Consider the following 16,961-nt stretch of genomic DNA (forward strand, 5'->3'; position numbering starts at 1 on the left):
GTTGTCAAATACAAATGCATCTTTTATGCTCCAATAACTGCTGCTGTAAGCGCCAAGTAGCCAAAAACATTATATTTGCTTTAACCTTAGGGAGTTTTCAAAACTATGAGCCGATTTTAACTTGTGTTATTGTCTGTAAGCTTGCTTGGCTGAATAATTGAATATTATATCTTAGATGTCCAGAACAAAATATGCCATGCAGAAGGAACAGCATGCAAAACAAATCATTGGAAAATATGTTTTCAACTATTGATGATAAAAGGGAAGCATCTCAGCTTTCTAATGACAACTAGATTGAGCTTCTAGTCCACTCAGAGGCCGAGATAAGTCAATGCAACAAAGAGGGTGGTGCTTGAACTGAAAATAAGACTGAATGTCTATGGGCAAGCACATATTTGAGGGCTAAAATGCATTATAGCGCAACCTACATTTCAGATCTGTATATTGTGATGGAATGTGATAGAGAAAAAAAAAATCTATTGCTTCCTGTCATCTTGTGGAATATAAAGATACGTTTCAAGGTGAGTGTGGCAGGGCGGAGGACGGGGCCGGGCCGTGATACTACACACCGGTCCCGTGTTAGGCTAATTATGCCTCCGTGAGGTTTAAAGGCTGACTGCAGAGGGCCGTGTGGGAGAGAGAGATCGTTAGCGGACATGTCCGTCATGTGTGTGTTTGTGTTGTCTTTTAAGTTTATCATTAAACCTATTATTTATATTGAAAAGCCGGTTCTCGCCTCCTCCTTTCCATTGAATACCTTTACAGTGAGGTAGAGTGACACAGAATTACATGTTTACAAAGTTTTTTTTTATTTTTTTTATCATAGGATTGTATCACACATACAAAGATTTTATGAATAATTGTAGTCTTTTTTTTTTTCTTTTTTTTTTTTGGTGTTCTCTGAAATGTTTTTATGTTTTTTATTAGTCCACAGAATGTGTGAATGGTGAGCTTTTAAATTTCAGGCAGCAGCCCAAAAATGCACCAGATTTTAAGGGATAATACAATTAAATCGTAATTTGCAGTTATTTGTATAGCAATTAATCATCAGTCAAAATGTCAAGATCATGACAACTTAAAGCATGAGATGCCTATTTATGCAACAAGTAACAGTGTGTTGCTGCAGTTTAATGTAAGAATAAATATTCTGATATAACATTCTCATTCAGTGTGAATAGCTTCTTCCGTTATTTCATCAGCAGCCCAGTGAAGTAATGTTATTGCACTCTTTCAGCAACTTTGTGTAATTTCGAGCCTGTGTTCTGGTGAAGCGGAAAGCAAATTTATTTGCAAGGGTGCCAAAGCGACGGCACTGCCTCGATGTGCTGTGCGTCAAGAGCGACGACATGTTTATTCACTGAGTTTGAAGTTAATAGAGTTCAGGCAGCGTCTTCCTGCACGGCACTCTCTCACTAAGCTGAGACTTAAAATTTGGCCACGATTGCAAAGCTTTGAGAAGACAGAAAATAATTGTAAATCATCCATTTGATGAAGTGAAGTAGAAAGGAAACAGGTGGGGAGGGAAAACAATGGAAAGCATTAAAGCAGCGAGAGGTGATCATCAAGTTGACAACTGCAGGAACAAATTCAAACTGTCGCAGAGCAAGTGATATGTTCCCTAAGTAGTCAATGGAATCAATTGCGATGCCACCTCATTTCCATCAGGAGTGTAGTCTAGAATGCCTGAGGAGGTGAGGTACAATTGTGTTATTTCAAAGACATGCTTTGTCATTTTAAAGGAATCGTTCACTTGAAACATTTCTGCCAATGTTTACATTGTTGTTCCAAGACTGTATTTTTTTCCCTGAACACAAAATAGAATTTTTGATGATTCTGCATGCATCTCCTTTGCATACAACAGTGATCGTGTTTACATGGATGATCTTCCACCAATTATGTTTAATAAGCCAACAACGTATGTGGTCATGTATGTGCCTGAAAGGATTTTCCTTTATCGGTCATAAAGGTCATAAACAGTTAAAGCAAAAGCCGAAAACCTGATTTTGCATTGCATGTAAACACCTTTACTGACTTTCTCAATGGCTTTTTCAATATGCACAAGTGTTGTGCACATGTCTGTTTATGGTTTGTCATTAAAAACAGAGTAACCCAATCATTTAAAATCTCACGTAAACAAGAGTTTTTGAATAAGCTAGTTGTGGTAGTTATTAGCATATTTGTGTGCATGTAAAGACGCTCAATATGGTCTTCTGAATTCATACGAAAACTTTGTGTAAGGACAAGACCGAAATATAAGTCACTATTCTGAACACTTATGAGGACCAATGACGTTTGCTGTGAATGATGTCAAACCTGGTGCAATGCTGGTGCTATTCGCATCGACAGATGGAGACATTTTCAGTAAAATTCACAAAATTATCAACTTGAATCATGCTCATACAAAGTATGGATCAGAAGATTTGAAATAGTTTTTCAGTCATATGGATGACATTTATGATCTATTGAGAGTTTGGTAGACTTATGAACTGTTAGAACTGCTTAACAAATCTTCAGAATGTTCCATCGAGAACATTACATGGGTTTGGAATGATATGAGGTATATATGTAAGTACCCATATGCAAAATAAAGGCTTTTCAAATGTTGGACCATAGGAAGTGCCCTGGACTATTTTTCTAAATGCAATGATGACTGAACTCCAACCATAGAACACCTTCTAGCATTTTAACTCAAATGCCAAATTAGGGCCTTTCATTAAATAGCACTCTAAAATGTACACCCTCTATAAAGGTTCTAAAGCAATTATGAAGCAAATTACCGACAGTCTTATGAACAACTCGTGTGTCCTCTGAGAAATCTATAAGTTAGATTCATTGTAAACCCTATTAGGTTAGCAGAACTAAAAAAAAACAGAGGCATCATTTGCATCAATTATTTAAAAGTGAATAAACACAAGTTTAAGGTAATAGAGCAAGCTCACGGACAAGTAAAATGGCAAATTGTTTAGAAAACTGTCTAAGGTAAAAGCAGATATATAGTTTTTAGCTATTTGGGGCGTACAGCAGCAGTGATCACCGCATAATAAAGACGTTTGTATTTGATGACTTACAGAAATCAAACTTCACATTGTGATTCTTTTGAAAATCTTTCAAACTGTGGGCAACAAAATGAACTGTACAGTCGCATTCCTGAGAGCTTTCATTTGATATAGGACTTGTCCATTTAGGTGCTATGTGAAGGAGTTTTATTTTATTTAAATATTTCTACCCCCATTACATCTAGGCCTTATGTAGTTATTTTAAGTAACATAAAAGCAGAAGTGATTGTTATCACTGAAAACTTCACATTCTAAGCTTTCAAATGATACCTCATGCCTGACTTATGAATACGGAAACTGTAAAGTTTTAAAAGTATTTTAAAAGTTTGGAGTTTAAGGGGTTAATTTCCTATACTTTTAAAAAGACAAGTTCATCAAACTCAAAACCAGAAAACATTCAGGTTACTTAAAACGTGTCTGTTTTGTGACCTCAAAGCAATGAGCCAGTTCTAAATACTCATTACATTTAATTTCTTTGAACTAATTTGAATGATTTATTATTTTCCTACTCAAAACAATATGTTATTTGAGCATTAGAGTTTACAGTGTTGTCTATAATGTTTGCTCATTTATTTTGATGAATATTGTAACTAAATCTAAATTTATCATTGTGCTGCCTAGTGCACCTAACAAGTTTAAATGAAAATAAAGGGATTTTCTATGTGGTCTCAGATTGTGGACCCCACTGTAAGTCTTGATTATATCAATTTTGTGATGGACGTGTCCAAAGCACATGACCTCCTGAAACGCCCACATCAAGACAACAGAGACTCCTAATATCAACTTCCAGTTATTAATTGTAACTCAAATGTCATTGAGAACATGCAAGTTTATGAGGGTTAACTTAAGATAACCTAGAGGAAAGGACATTCTGTCCAAATAGAGTTATAGAATGGTAACTGTTCCTCTCACAATATATAGCACATGAGAGGAATTCCGGGACAGTTCCGGTTACTTTTTTCCAACATGGTCTAGAGAGAACAAATTGTGATGTAATGCAGAATCAGAGATCAGTACACTCACCATATTGATGGCGCTTCTGTGCCACTGATCTCTAGAAAGTCGTATCGGTCCTCCAGCTGGAAGTCAGTGAAGACCAGGGCGATGGTGTCTCCTGGCTCTGCTAGTATACTCCATGTGCAATCTGCATTGTTTTCATATTCTGAAGGGAAGTGGGGGCTTGATATTGTCCCTGTTGTTCCTCTTAGAGTCCCCCCACAGGCTCCTTCAGCTGAAAAAATACCACAAAGGTTGTAATTATGTCAGTTAAAAGTAACATTTCCTGCCTGATCTCATGAAAATGATGTGACTGTGCCGACATTTTTGCTAAATTATATTGCATGGTTCATTACATTCATCACGGCAGTTCTGATGAGTTAAATGAGGCTTTAAAGGTTAATGCTCAATCAAGTTTTAAATCAACAAAACCTCCCTAACCTACATTTTATACCTAAACCTAACCAAAAGTGTCAAAATCAAATGTGAAATGGAAAACCTGATCATCTTTTAGACTCATACCACAGTGGTTTTCATTGTAAGTGCAACGCTCTATTGGTTGAAATACCTCGCAATTTAATCACAACTGAACAAGCTTGTAAATGTAGTTGGTTATGTAATGCAAATGCTAAAATGTATTGACTTTAATGCACTAGAGGTGTGCAGTGAAGCCATAATCTGTATTTGTATCTGTGTCTGTACATATGAGTGGGTGGGGCTTAAACCAGAAGTGTGTCAACATTTTATGAAATGCCCAATTTTAAGTGTTACTCTTTCATACAAAATATTCCTTGTATATGCATTTTCATAATAACAATAATAATAATAATAATGATTATTATTATTATGCAACTCTAATTTAAAAATGTATATTATTTTATTATCTTTTTTTGTCTTACCAGATAAAGCTGAATGTGTATGCTACATTAACTGTGGAATATGTTGTGGTTTCTCCTGGTATTTCTGATATTGATATCTGCATGAAACAGAAATTTAGTTTGTCTGTGCATAACAACAATTTTATGAAGGCAAGAGGTGTGAAGCAAAATGTGATGTCAAGCACACATTTAGCAGTGAATAATTCAAACATTAAAATAAATGAAAATAAAATAAATATAACCTACAAAAAGGAGAAATTCCCATAAGTCTATCAGTCATTTTTATGATAAGACACCATTATTTAGGTATATAATAATAATAATAATGTTAAATTTATATAGCACCTTTCCAGAGATAGCACAGTTTAAAGAAGAAGAAGAAATATTCTGAATATATGAATACTCTATGGAGCATTTAAATGTTTATGGAGCATTTGAACATTTATTTCGGAATAAAGTCTTAACCAGATAATTTCCATAATCGCTGACGTGAATATAAATGTCGTCAACTTTAAGAGATGGCTAGATGAGCTCCGACGTGAAATCATCACTTCAGGTCAGGAATTTAACCTCACGCTCAGGTTTAGGCTATAAATATGACGCGAAAAATCAAGATGGCGCTATTGTGTGTTGCATGCCGTCAGCTACCTGGCTTGTTTCTGAGTCTGTTTGTTTTATTAGGTTTATTTTCTGTTTTTAGTCAATGTGCCGTTTTTGATGTATGATCGACAAACATTTCTGAACATTTGACATTCGAACAAAAGACTATTAAAGCAGGCTCAGAAAGGCTCACGAATGCTCCCCCTCCTCTATTGCCACCTGTACCTGCATATATAAGCTGCCTGATGTGCTTTCTTCCTGGGAGGAATTGCTGTATAAGGCGGAGAAGTAATGGAGGTTTAGCCGTCAAGCTCGTTCCCAGGAACCATCATACATGTGGAATATTCTTGTGTTTCCAGATTCAACACCTCAACACCCTTTATATCGCTCACCTCGCGGCGTGGATAGACGACATCTCTGCTCAATGTGCCAGTTATCACAGCCGACTGAGGATCTGGCAAGGCTGAAGATTGCTTTGATTATTGCCAGATTGCCAGATAAGACTTTTATCCTAAATAATGTTTTTGTCTTGCGTGATTTTGATTTTCTGTGTATCACTGAAATGTGGCTTACGACAGGGGATTTTAGCCCTTACTCAGAACATTTACCTCCTGACTGTAAAGTTTTTATGCTCTTCACTCATCAGGTTGGGGAGGAGGGCTGGTTTAAAGTTTTAAGACAATTTTAAATGTAGGGCCCCAATATGGGATGAACTTCAATTGTTGGAACTAGAAATGGACTCTCCTTTGGCGATTGCTGTGATATATCAACCCCAAAACACCACAAAGACTTTATAAATGAGTTTGCAGATTTTCTAGGGGGTATCACTCCAAAGTTTGATTAGACTGCTTATCATTGGAGATTTTAACATCCATGTGTGTTGTCCACCAAACTCAATGGCCAAGGAATTTATTAGCCGTATAGACTCTTTTGACATGTCTCAATTGGTAACCGGCTCCACTCATGCACAGGGTCATACACTCGATCTTATTCTATTGTATGGCCTACCTATCTATGGCATCAAATTATGTGATTACGCCATCTCTGACCATAAGCCTATATTGTTTACTATTCCATTTATATGCCATACTGACAACACTACTGAAGTTATGGTGTGGTCTCGCATACTCACATCTTCCACGAGTGATGATTTTTCCACAGCATTTAAGGAGGTCTCTCTGTTTGCTGATCTTTCTTATGACCTGAGTGCAGAGGAACACCTCAGCTGGCTAAGCTCTGCCTGCACAAACATCTTAGATGAAATTGCTCCACTAAAGGCAAAATATTATAAACCTAAGTCTGAACCCTGGATAAAGGCCTGCAGGAGAGCTGAAATAAAATGGAAGAATGACAAACTCCAGGTATCCTATGAGATGCTAAAGGACACACAATCTAAATATCAGAGAGCGGTGAGATCAGCAAAGTCTGAATTTGTTTCTGACCTCATAGAAAAGAACTGACTTGACTTGAACTGCTATAATCCGAGAACTATTTTTAATACTATTAACGCTGTTGTGAACCCCTCTGTCAATATTGTTACTGCTGAATCATCAGATATGTGTGAAAGTTTTCTTATTTTCTTTGTTGATAAGATAAGGGACATTAGACTGAACATCATCCCGACTACTTATAATCCTTCTGTCCCCTCTATTAGCACTGCAGTTTTTAACTAATTCAAAACCAACTTTACAAGAATCTACAAGTAAGTTGAAGCCTACTGGCATCTATCTTGATGCGATCCCTCCATGTCTTTTTAAACAGGTGTTTGAAGTGGTTGGGCCTAGCCTGTTAAATATTAACAATAAGTATTTTGGTTTGGGATCTGTACCTGATTTTCTGAAACATGCTTCAGTTCAACCTCTCATTAAAAACCAAAACTAGATTGTACAGTCTTATAAAATTTTAGACCTTTTTCTAAGCTCCCTTTTATATATTTTTTTTTTGTTGGAGAAAGTAGTTGTCCAGAAATTACATAGTTTTTTGGAAGAAAACAAGATATTCAAAGTTTTTCAGTCAGGTTTTAGAAAATACCACTCGGAGACAGCTCTTGTAAAATGTCTTAAATGATGTTCTTCTAACTATCCACACTGGTTGCTCTGCAGTACTTCTGCTTTAAGATTTGAGTGCTGCCTACGATACAGTTTACTCTCTCTTTGCTTGTCTTGCTGACTTGAAGGCATGGTTGTCTCTTAAGTTCTTAAATTTAAATGAAAGCAAGACTGAGATTACATTGTTTGGACATGGAGAAGTGCTAAAAACATCTAAGTTAAATTTCAGCTCTCAAGCCCCATATGTTAAGTCTTGTTTAAAAATGTGGGTGTGTTCTTTGACAGTGAACTCAAGGCTTCTGACTGGTGTAAAAAACATGAACACATCACCCCAGTTTTAGTCTCACTATGCTGGCTGCCAGTCTGCCATATAATTGATTTTAAATTCCTCTTACTGGTATATAAATCTTTAAATGGCTTAGCACCAATATATCTTTCGGAACTCTTATCTGGGCATCACCCCGGGAGGTCTCTAAGATCTACAAACCAGATTGAAATCAAGAGAAGACCTTGTGTTTGTTGTAGCTGCACCTAAGCTTTGGAATAGTCTGCCTGTTTGTATCAGAACGGCAAAAAATGTACATGTTTTTAAATCGAAGTGTAACGGATGGTTGCTGAGATGAGACTGGAGATGCTGGATCTAAATGTAGTCTTTTAATGAAGATGATAAGTGAAATAAACAAACGTGAACTGACAAAGAAAAATTAGATGGAATATAAACACACACACAGAGGAATGGAAAACAGGTGAGAACAATGGGGAACAGATGGCGGGCGGGCATGATGGGAAACATAGTCTGGGGAAAACGCTAAATAATAAGAGTCCTAAGAAGTGAGACTGACTGTGACATAACCCCCCACCCCCACCCCCGTCCCTTTAAGGGGAGACTCCTGGTGCTCCAAAGATGGCTGAGGAGGGCAGGAAGATGCAGGTGAGGAAAGGGTCCCGGAAGATGACCAGGGAGGAGACCCCAGGTTAAGGATTGGGTCCAGATGTCTGGGGGACCACTTCAGGGCCGGGACTGGGTCTGGAGGTGGTCACAGGGCTGGGACTGGGTCAGGAGGTGGCCAGAGGGCCAAGACTGGGTCAGGAGGCAGCCACAGGTCTGGGACTGGACAGCAACAGGGTAACGATCTCTGTGGTCGTGAGCACTGGCAGGGACTGGGGAAAGACCGCCATGGTTGTGAGCACTGGCAGCGACTGGGGAACAACCTCCGTGGCCGTGTGCACTGGCAGCGACTGGGAAATGACCTCCATGGCCGTGAGCACTGGCAGCGACTGGGGAACGACCTACGTGGCCGTGAGCACTGGCAGCGACTAGGGAAAGACCTCCGTGGCAGTGAGCACTGATAGCAACTGGGAAATAACCTCCGTGGCCGTGAGCACTGGCAGGGACTGGGGAACGACCTCCTTGAGCACTGGCAGCTACTGGGGAATGACCTTCATGGCCGTGAACACTGGCAATGACTGGGGAACAACCTCCGTGAGCACTGGCAGCAACTGGGGAACGACCTCCGTGAGCACTGGCAGCAACTGAGCGACTTGGGAACGACTTCCGTGAGCACAGGCAGCGACTGCCGTGAGCACTGGCAGCGACTGGGGAACAACCTCCGTGAGCACTGGCAGCGACTGAGCGACTTGGGAATGACCTCCGTGAGCACTGGCAGCGACTGCCGTGAGCACTGGCAGCGACTGGGGAACAACCTCCATGAGCACTGGCAGTGACTGCCGTGAGCATTGGCAGCAACTGGGGAACGACCTCCGTGGCTGTGAGCAATGGCAGCGACTGGGGAACGACCTCCGTGGCCGTGTGCACTGGTAGCGACTGGGGAACGACCTCCGTGGCCAGGAGCACTGATAGCGACTGGGGAACGACCGCCGTGTCAGTGAGCACTGGCAGTGATTGGGGAACAACCACGGAGGACGAGAGCACTGGCAGCGACTGGGGAACGACCACGGAGGTCGTGAGCACTGGCAGCGACTGGGGAGCGACCACGGAGGTAATGAGCATAGGCAGAGAATGGGGAGAATACGTCCTTTTCTGGACAGCTGGGAGCATAGTCAAGGGACAGTTGAGGCTACAGGCATGGGCGCTGGCTCGTTGGACCCAAAGTTGGAGCAAGGAGCCGTAGAGGGCTTGGAGCAAGGAGCCATGGAGGGCTTGGAGCAAGGAGCCAAAGATATATGTTTTGGCCTTAAAAGTTCCAGAGCCTTCTGCACATATTCACAGATTTTCCAGTGAGGATCAGCCGGAGGCATCAGTTCGTTCAGTGCACTATTCAGACCGGTCCGGAAGAAAACCACCAGAGAGCGGTCTGGATAGTGCACTAAAATAGCTTTTTCCAAAAACTCACGGACGTATTCTTCAACTGGACGGTCCTTGCTTAAGAAGCAAAACTCTGACAGCCGCTAGATCCATGTGGGTCAGTTCTTTTGTAACGGATGGTTGCTAAGATGAGATGTGAGATGCTGGATCTAAATGCAGGCTTTTAATGAGGACGATAATAGTGAAACAAACAAACGTGAACTCATAAAGCAACAAACAAGAACTGCCAAAACTAGAGGGTATACATACACACAAAAGTGATAACGAGGGATTGGAAAATAGGTGAGAACAATGGAGAACAGATGGCAGTAATGAGGGCAGTGCATGATGGGAAATGTAGTCTGGGGGAAACACTTCAAAATAATAAGAGTACTACGAAACACAAGGGAGAAAGACTGTGACAAAAAGTTATCTGTTTTCTATAGCTTTTAATTAATGATAGTTTCTTGTAACACGTTATACTTTATGTGATGTATTGTTTGTATTATGTTGTATTACATTGTATTTTACAATGTTATGTAGAGCACAGCACATTGGTCAACAGTGGTTGTTTTTAAACTGTGCTCTATAAATAAAATTGACATTGACAGTTGACAATAAACACATGGCAATCACATGTGAATTGTGTGATACATTAACATAGACATTTCAAAAGTGGAAAGTGTACATGATGTCGTATCTTAATTTTACACTTGATAAACTCCATGTGGGTACATTCGACCGCTAATGGAGTCGAGACCACGCCCATCCGATCTGAAACCACAACGTGCACATTTTTATTCATAAGGTTTACGCTTTAGAAATATTGGCTGCAAAGATTCATAAATTCTTTGTAATTTTGTATATGTTTATTTAAAATGCTTTATCCTTGTGCTTCTAGAATAATCAGTCATATTAATATTTTTTTATTTTATTCTGATGAATCCATTATTCGTTTTGAAGTCATTATTCGTGCCTTTCTGAATATGGTATTCGGCTTTGGGCACATCCCTGTGCACTATAATATAAGTGTTTTCATGACAAAAGATAGCATTGTGTGAGCAACATTGTGTGAGAAAAAAGATCAAGGACAATGTGATTATTCATGATTTAAGTTAAAAATAATTTTAAAGAGATTGCATTACAAAAAGTAATGTCTAGCCAATGAAATGTCTAAGAGCAGAACATAGCTAGAAACTGTTATATGCAACAGTATTGAGATTGTATGTATTTGAACGCAATCACTATTTTTCACAAAAAGTTTCTATTTTCCATGACTGCGGGAACCCTGAATTTTAACGATTGGTCCAAGTAAGCTTGGAACATCTTACCTCTGCAAAACGGTGCTGGGAAATCCCATGATGCTCCACTTCCTGGGCTCACTATACACGTGAGAACAGCATGCCCCTCCAGCACGTATCCCATTACACAACTGTAGCGGATCTTGTCACCAACGTTGTACCTGCTCCCATGGATTATTCCTCTCAGTATCAACCCTGGATTTCCACACGTGTGACTTGGTAGCACTGGAAAAGAAAATATGAAACCGGTCACACATACATTTCTGGTTGATTCTTTCATTAAGGACACTTTGACTAGTAGACTACTTGGAGGATCTGTTTTTTATCATGGCTTTCACCATTGTTGCACAGAAAATCCACACAATGTCAGAAGTTTACACACTCTTAGATTGAAGTCAACGATGTCAAGTCTTTAAGAAATTAGCCAATTAGCTTCTGATAGGAGGTATACTGAATTGGAGGTGTACCTGTGGATGTATTTTAAGGCCTTCCTTCAGCCTCTTTGATTGACATCATGTGAAAATAAAAAAAAATCAGACAAGACCTCAGAAAGAAAAATGCGGACCTCCACAAGTCTGGTTCATCCTAGAGAGCAATTTCCAAATGCCTGAAGGTACCACGTTCATCTGTACAAACAATAGTTTGCAAGTATAAACACCATGGGACCATGCAACCATCATACCACTCAGGAAGGAGATGCATTCTGTCTCCTGGAGATGAATGTATTTCAGTGTGAAAAGTGCAAATTAATCCCAGAACAACAACAAAGGACCTTGTGAAGATACCGGAGAAAACAGGTAGACAAGAATCTATATCCACAGTAAAATGAGTCCTATAAATAAATATTACAATTTTGGTTGAGGTTGAGGAATACTAAAAAGGTCAGGGAATAACTTCTAAAAAAGGATTGAGGAGGAATTAGGTCCAAGGTGACTAAAGACACAAGGGATAAAACTACAATAATTGTATATTTGAAAAAAAAAAAGAAAAAAGCAACCCATCTCAGGGGACACAAAACCTCACTTAATATAAGAATCACCCTTACATTTCATGCTGTGGGACAAACAGAAGCGTATCCTGTGCCTTTTACTCCGCTATGTTTATTCTTTTCATCTTCATACATGGCCTGAAATCAAACTCTTGCGATCTCTAGCTGTCTCTGTATGAGTCTTTATGAAGCGTGCACATCTGAAGCAGCTCTGCACTCATGCACGGGACTGCGGAAGAACACGTGAGTTGTGCATCTCTATGATCATAATGCTGTTTGAAGGTAAGCATTTCATGTTGACAACACAATCATAACTTGAATCAGTTCTGTGCTGTCTTCATCTGTGGCAACTGTTCAAAGAGCATGCAAAACATTCAAGACTTTGAGAGCTGATGCCAGGGGCAAAGGAACAATCTAAAAAATGGGGTGGAGGAAACATTATAAAACTTAGCAGCTTGTTTCAAGAATATTAATTGTGTGATGTGTAGTCACCCTGTTGTCCTAACTTATTTGAATAAAGGCTGGTTTTGGCAAATAGTAAAAACACAGATTTCAATACATTTTACCTACTGTGATGAAATCATGACTGTTATGAATATGAATATTTTTTATTGTTGACATAGATCTACTTATTTGAAAAGCTATTGACTTTGAAATACTGTACTTTTGATGAACTTGTTCATCTCAGACTTGGCTTTGACTTTGAATCACAAGCTTCATTTCATGAGAGGATCCTTAAAGGAGTCGTGTCTCTTTTCAAAGACCACTGTTATGAAGTCATATACATTGTGATTCTTCACATATGAGCGGTGCCTGGAGGAATGGGCGGAGATGTTACATAACCCCTGTGGCAACTTACTGAGCTAAATCTAGACATTGACATTTAAGAGCTGAATGTTTATTTTGTTGCTTCACTGACAAAGCTGGATCAGGCCGTCTATCATGATTGTATCTTTCTTGGTGGAATTGTTTCTTAACTAGGCAGAATACTAAGAATCCAGAGAACATCTAAGAATACAATTTCCCTGGAATCACTTAAATGTGTAATCACTTAAAATCAGTCATTTATTTATTTATTTTTTTCATAAAAAATATGTAAACCTAAGGAAATAAAACAAAAGTTTATGAAGACTCAAACGTGTACAACATTATAAAAGCTGTTTAATTTTACACGGATTGGGTCACCTAATGCGGGACTGAGGTCACATGACCAGTAAATATAGTAAACAAAACAAAAAATAAAATATAAATCTGAGCATACACTAAACAGTTTTGAATTTATAAATAAAACCCTGCCTGGGGACGGAGGGGTCGCTGCTGGCCGGCGAGAGCCGGAGGAACCCCTGCTGTCCGCCAAAGAAGGGGAGGTGGAGGACATGCTGCCGTCCGCAGGGGGAGGAGCGAGCTGGCATCTGCCAGAGGGCTGAGGAGCAGTTGAGGAGCAGGCGATAGCGCAACCGAGAGCCAGTGAACAAGTTTCTCTCTCTCTCTCTCTGCTCTCTCTTCATGTCTCCGCTCACCTTTTCCCTCTCCCCCACGCCTCCCCTCGTCTCTCCCGCAGGTTAACAGAAGTCGGGGTTTACCACTGGCTGACAGAACAGACGGGAAGGGCAGTGTCTCCCCTCAAGAGATGGGAGGAGTTAGTCAGACTGGTGGTGCCCCAGCCTGATTCGGGCGGGGGAGGAGTGTGACGAGGAGGAGGGCATAGCCGAGCCGTGATGGTGCATGTCCGCCGCTGAATCATCTGATCAGCGGAAGAGCAAGATAAAGGGGAGCCGGAGGTGAGAGAGAGCGAGAGAGAAACATACGTGGCCACGGTGCATGTTTGTCCTTATGTTTATGCTTGTTTTATGTTGAGTTTCTGATTAAACTTTACGCTGACTGTTCAGCCGTTTCCCGCCTCCTCCTCGGCCATCCTTATACTGTTACAGATATTTATCTGTTTGTTCGTAACAAGACAAATGAGTGTTGGTGTATTTGGGCCAGTGCCCAGGGGCCCTTAACTACTAAGGGCCTGGGGAGGCCCTGGGTTGTAAGGTCTCACAGCCTATCAACTTTGAAAACAATTGTTTAATATACTCTTGAATATTTGGGCCCCACAGCTTATAAAAGGCCCCATCAATAGGGCCCTTTGACTATGAGGGCCCCCAGCCCTGTTATAGAACCCTTTTGCATTACCGTTTCAAATAAAACATTTTGAGCCACTCTTTAACCCTATGATGCACATTTAGTACGTGACTTTCTAAAGCCTCTACATCATCAACATGATCAAAACTTGGAAGTAGAAGACCTTGTAATATAATTTCCTAAATGGCTACCTTCATATTGTGATGCACTTGTCTTTTTAATGTGAAATCTTTGCTGAATTTGATAAAGTCAAATTAACAATAATGTTGTTACTGATATTTCATAATGAGTATTAATTGAATTGAATCAACATGTGCTTACTTAAAATGTCATTATTTTATAGAATAAATTGGTTTAAATAGGTTTAAAACATAAATTTTCTGACTATTATTTCATATGTTAGGCTTTATAGGATTAATCTTTGTTATTTATGAAAAGTGCTGTCGAACAAAAAAAACCTTTGTAATGAAGTATGACTTCACAGGGAATTTTTGATATGAGAATAATCATGGTAGCCAAGCTGTAGGGTCATTGCAAACAGAATTTACATTAAAATGACCAAAAGACCACTATTTTTGAGCCACACACCATTCAGCCCTTCATAGCTCTCACAATGGAAGGAAAAAGAAAGTTGCCCATGGGGCATTTGCTAGCCATAATCCGCCCCTGCAAATGAGTACTATATTCATACATATGATTATCATGTCTATTTTCTGTGCAACGATGATGAATTATCAGTACCTTATACAGTACGCATGTACTGATACATATGATGCATGCGATTTGTCACTCAAGGTAGCACTGTTGTTTTTTGTGTATGACTTGATTTACATTTCACATTGCTATTTGATGAAGAAACAACATGGATGTAAACTATAACAAGTAAAACACATGAACAATATGAAATGGCTATTGTGATTTGGGTGCAATACTGGAATTCTGTAAGTTGTACATCTATTAAGACTAATAAGTTAGTGCCTGAGAAAATACTTATGGATAGCTTATGTGTTAAGTGCAGCTCAATATGTGTTTGAAAATTTCATTTGTTGCATCATATCTTCACCAATGCATTTAAGGGTTTTAAATTCACGTTTGATGTATGGCTGTGGGTAATATATGTTGTAGAACAAAAGTCTCTTGAAGTAACTTTAACTTTTTTGACAATTGGTATTCCGGTTTGGCCTGAACAGCTGAACATCTCTAATAGAGAACTGCATTGCTAGATTAGCAACATGCTAACATCAAACCATATTGAAATCAATTGTGAGTAGAGTTCCCCAGTCAGGCCTGCCATCAGGGGCGGTCAAAGGGTACAGATGACCCCGGGCCCAAGAGCCACGTGGGCTCATTCAAAGGTCTAAAGTTGACCCTTAATTAGGTTAATACTTAGGGTAAGGGGTTTGTTCAAATTTCTAACCCCAAATATGAGCAATAGTGATGCTTGCCTAAGCAAGGACCACTAACTAAACACACAAGAGATACTTTGTGCAACATTATTTAAATCCCCCTAAAATTATGTCCTTGGCTGACATGGCTTATTTGGAGCAAGATGCATTAGCACAGTATTGATTTTGGAATAGCTGTTCTTAGCACCACTGTAGATTAATATTCATGGTATTGCTCTCAAAATACGCTGTGTACCAGTAGATGCAGCAAACCAGCCTAGGAACATGTTGTCTGTCTACTGCTCTATTTTAAGCATTTAGGACTCACAATTGATCTAATCTGGAATAATTCATTGTGGAAATGTCTGCCGCTGAGATCTGAGTCTACTGGAATAGCTCTGTTCATTAATCATATTTTCAAATTGACTGTGCGATCCGCTGTGCTGGATTCAGAGGGAGTTTGGTAAATATTTGATTTATTGTCTGATTAATGATTGGTGAAGGCCAATTTGATGAAATTCAAATGTAGCAATCGGAATGAGCATTGTTTTTGTTTTCGTGTTGATCCAAATTCCTTTTTTGCCTCGTAATGGAGTAGTTGTCAGAAATAATCAATGTTACTTACGCTTTGCAGCCACCACACCTCTAGATATGTTAATCAATTGTGTTGTGTCATCATTTGTTCCACTAAATCAGAAGAAAGTCTTCCCAATAACATATCCACCACTGAAACAAACACTTCAATTTACTAATATATAAAACCTAATTATGAAACAGATATCTCTGGTAGTGTTACATCTAAAATTCAGGGGACCGGGTACAACATTTTTACCGGTGGGCCCCCTCTACCCTGGTCTCACTGAGTAGGCTATACCAGAGAACCTTTGTGGACAACATTCTCAGAACTCCTGCCTTGACGACAGCCCAGATTTCCAGTCCTGGATGCTGATTGGTGCTTTTCAGCTTTGCTAATATATACGGTTTAGTAAAAGCTGTAACTTGAAACACCTGTTCATCTAGAACAGTGGTGTCCAAACTACGGCCCGTGCGGCCCATGAGAGATTTTAGAAATAGAACAGAATTTGGTACGCTATTGAGAAATTCATATTCTGAACACTGGGTGTCATTGTCACGTGCAACCGCATTTCAGAGCACATTTGTCTCCACGAGTGTGCGTTCTCTCAAGTTGCAACCTGTATTTGTCTCAGAAGTAACAACAGAACATAAATTATGATTCAGTTACTAATATATAAAGAGGGATTCCTTGAATCATGTCA

At 39.5% G+C, this 16,961-nt stretch overlaps 1 protein-coding gene across 1 annotated transcript in view; it reads right to left on the reverse strand.

Moving 5' to 3' along the window:
* Nucleotides 1-16,961, reverse strand: part of LOC127660590 (CUB and sushi domain-containing protein 1-like) — a 524,643-nt gene that overhangs the window by 302,868 nt on the left and 204,814 nt on the right. Inside the window, exons 3-4 of the mRNA XM_052150909.1 lie at nucleotides 11,215-11,409; nucleotides 4,080-4,287 (exon numbers count right to left, since the gene is read on the reverse strand). Of these exons, the coding sequence (XP_052006869.1) occupies nucleotides 4,080-4,287; nucleotides 11,215-11,409 (403 nt within the window). The remainder of the gene's footprint in view (nucleotides 1-4,079; nucleotides 4,288-11,214; nucleotides 11,410-16,961) is intronic.

Source organism: Xyrauchen texanus, chromosome 20 (assembly GCF_025860055.1).
Source record: "Xyrauchen texanus isolate HMW12.3.18 chromosome 20, RBS_HiC_50CHRs, whole genome shotgun sequence".
NCBI classification, from domain to species: domain Eukaryota; kingdom Metazoa; phylum Chordata; class Actinopteri; order Cypriniformes; family Catostomidae; genus Xyrauchen; species Xyrauchen texanus.